Source organism: Perkinsus marinus, assembly GCF_000006405.1.
Source record: "Perkinsus marinus ATCC 50983 genomic scaffold scf_1104296929328, whole genome shotgun sequence".
Classification (NCBI taxonomy): Eukaryota; Perkinsozoa; order Perkinsida; family Perkinsidae; genus Perkinsus; species Perkinsus marinus.
Genome location: NW_003216493.1, coordinates 1 through 1759, shown reverse-complemented (window position 1 = coordinate 1759; position 1759 = coordinate 1). Strand labels below are relative to the sequence as shown.

General features: G+C 47.9%; 1 protein-coding gene across 1 annotated transcript; it reads left to right on the top strand.

The window, feature by feature from the left end:
- Positions 1-181: 181 nt before the first annotated feature.
- On the top strand, positions 182-1640 carry Pmar_PMAR022703 (hypothetical protein; the record flags this gene model as incomplete). The annotated part of the gene is made up of 11 exons (XM_002787505.1): positions 182-274; positions 326-411; positions 459-561; positions 605-694; positions 739-809; positions 860-941; positions 983-1051; positions 1095-1152; positions 1201-1340; positions 1393-1527; positions 1575-1640. The coding sequence occupies 11 exons, from the start codon at positions 182-184 to the stop codon at positions 1638-1640; spliced, it is 993 nt and encodes a 330-aa protein (XP_002787551.1).
- Between the last annotated feature and the right edge of the window lie 119 nt (positions 1641-1759).

Genomic DNA, 1759 nt, shown 5'->3' with positions numbered 1-1759 from the left:
AGACGACAACCTCCTACTACGCAACTCTGCAGGAATGCGCTCAGCTTCAAGAGAGTCTTCCGTTCGTCGCATCAGACTTTATGGCTGATGATGAATACCTCCGGGTGAGAACTCCTACGACTTTGGAGCTGCGTGGTTTACGTTGTGAAATTCATCTATCTAGGTGGCGCGTTTTCTGTCAATGTTGGGCATTCTATGTGATATGTGTGGAGTCCAGACTGATAAGAGCTATAGGGCTCGGAATTATCACAAGTACCTGAGCCCACCTCCTAGCGTAACACACTGGGCCCTTCTCGACTTGATAAAGGACCTATTACTGGTTCAGTTCGACCCTAGGGGGTTCCCTGTAGCAGTTGTGAAGGCCGCCCGAGAGTTACAAGATGAACCTTCTATCTGCTTCAACGGCAAGAGGTATGCCGATATTACGCAAATTCTATACATTCTATTCCGGGTGGAAGATACCAATTCTCGGACGAGCTGAAGGAGAAGGCGGAGGCGTTCTTGAGGGACATTGATAGTGACATGAACCAGATTGCAGGGTATATAGAGCCAGCTCTAAGGGTGAGGAAGCGACATTGTAGCTTATGGATTACGGTTTTTCCAGTGCGACTTCGCGGAGGGCCTGCAAACGTTTAAGGTCGCCTTATCGGATAAGGTCATGGAGTTTGACGATATGTTTGTGGAATTTGAACATGTACATTGCGAGCAGCGATAGTCGTGCTCATTTTGGCATTGTAGGTCTACTCTGCTGAATTACTGGAGATTTATAATGACGTATTCTCTGTGATAGAGGACATGGTCGAAGCGGAGTAAATTGGAATGGATTTCCCCTGACCTCGTGATGATGTCCTTTGGGCAGGTCTAGGCTCACCACTGCTGAAGAGGAAGGAGACATTTTACAGAAACAGATCGAAGAAGCGACCTTCGTCCGAGCTATTGAGGTCGGACAAGTTCATCATCCCTAAGGAGACCCCATTCTCAGGCTTTCCTCATGCTCTACGCGGAGGTGGTGGAGGAAAAATATACGGCGGGGGAGGCATCACAGAATGAGGTAGGCGGCTAGCTGCGATATGTTGTCGACTACTGTCGTGCAGGTGAACATTTCTCGAGAATACGCCGAGCCGATACCTGATCGTAGTCTAGAGCTTGCAGGTGAGTTTGGATAGGAACCCCTTCTACTAAATCTGCCCACCTTCTCAGAAGCGACGATTTTCTACGAGTATAAAGTCATCGACTTGGGTCGTGAAGACTGGCTCGACGTTATCAATGAGTTCATACGCACCTATCTCGAGCTACGAGTGTACGTCTCTCATATACCGGTCGAACGTCTCAGTGCTGAGGTAGGGTCTACACAGTGCAGTTGCTGTGACTTGTAAACTCGTTTCACTGCAGTACACTGATAATAAACGGTTCATGACGCTCTTGAGGGCCTTTCATCGACGAGCCGCTGAAGCCTTCCCAGCCTTGGAGTTTGTCAGCCATCTACCAATGATCAGTCAGTGTAAATCCTCAAGGTGGATGACGAAGGTAGGATGGTTACTTCTCAGTTCGGTATAATGACTGTTGCTTGGTAGGCATCGCTCACTCCGGAATTGCAGCAACTTTATCAGAGGAAGTTGGAAAAGACTCATGCTGCATGATTGTTGTTTGTTAATACTTTCTCTTGCGTTTAAGTACATTCTAAACTCATAGCGGTCGATAATGACCGACCAACGAGAGCAAGATTGTGGGAGTCGAGGGGCTCTGATATTACACGAAG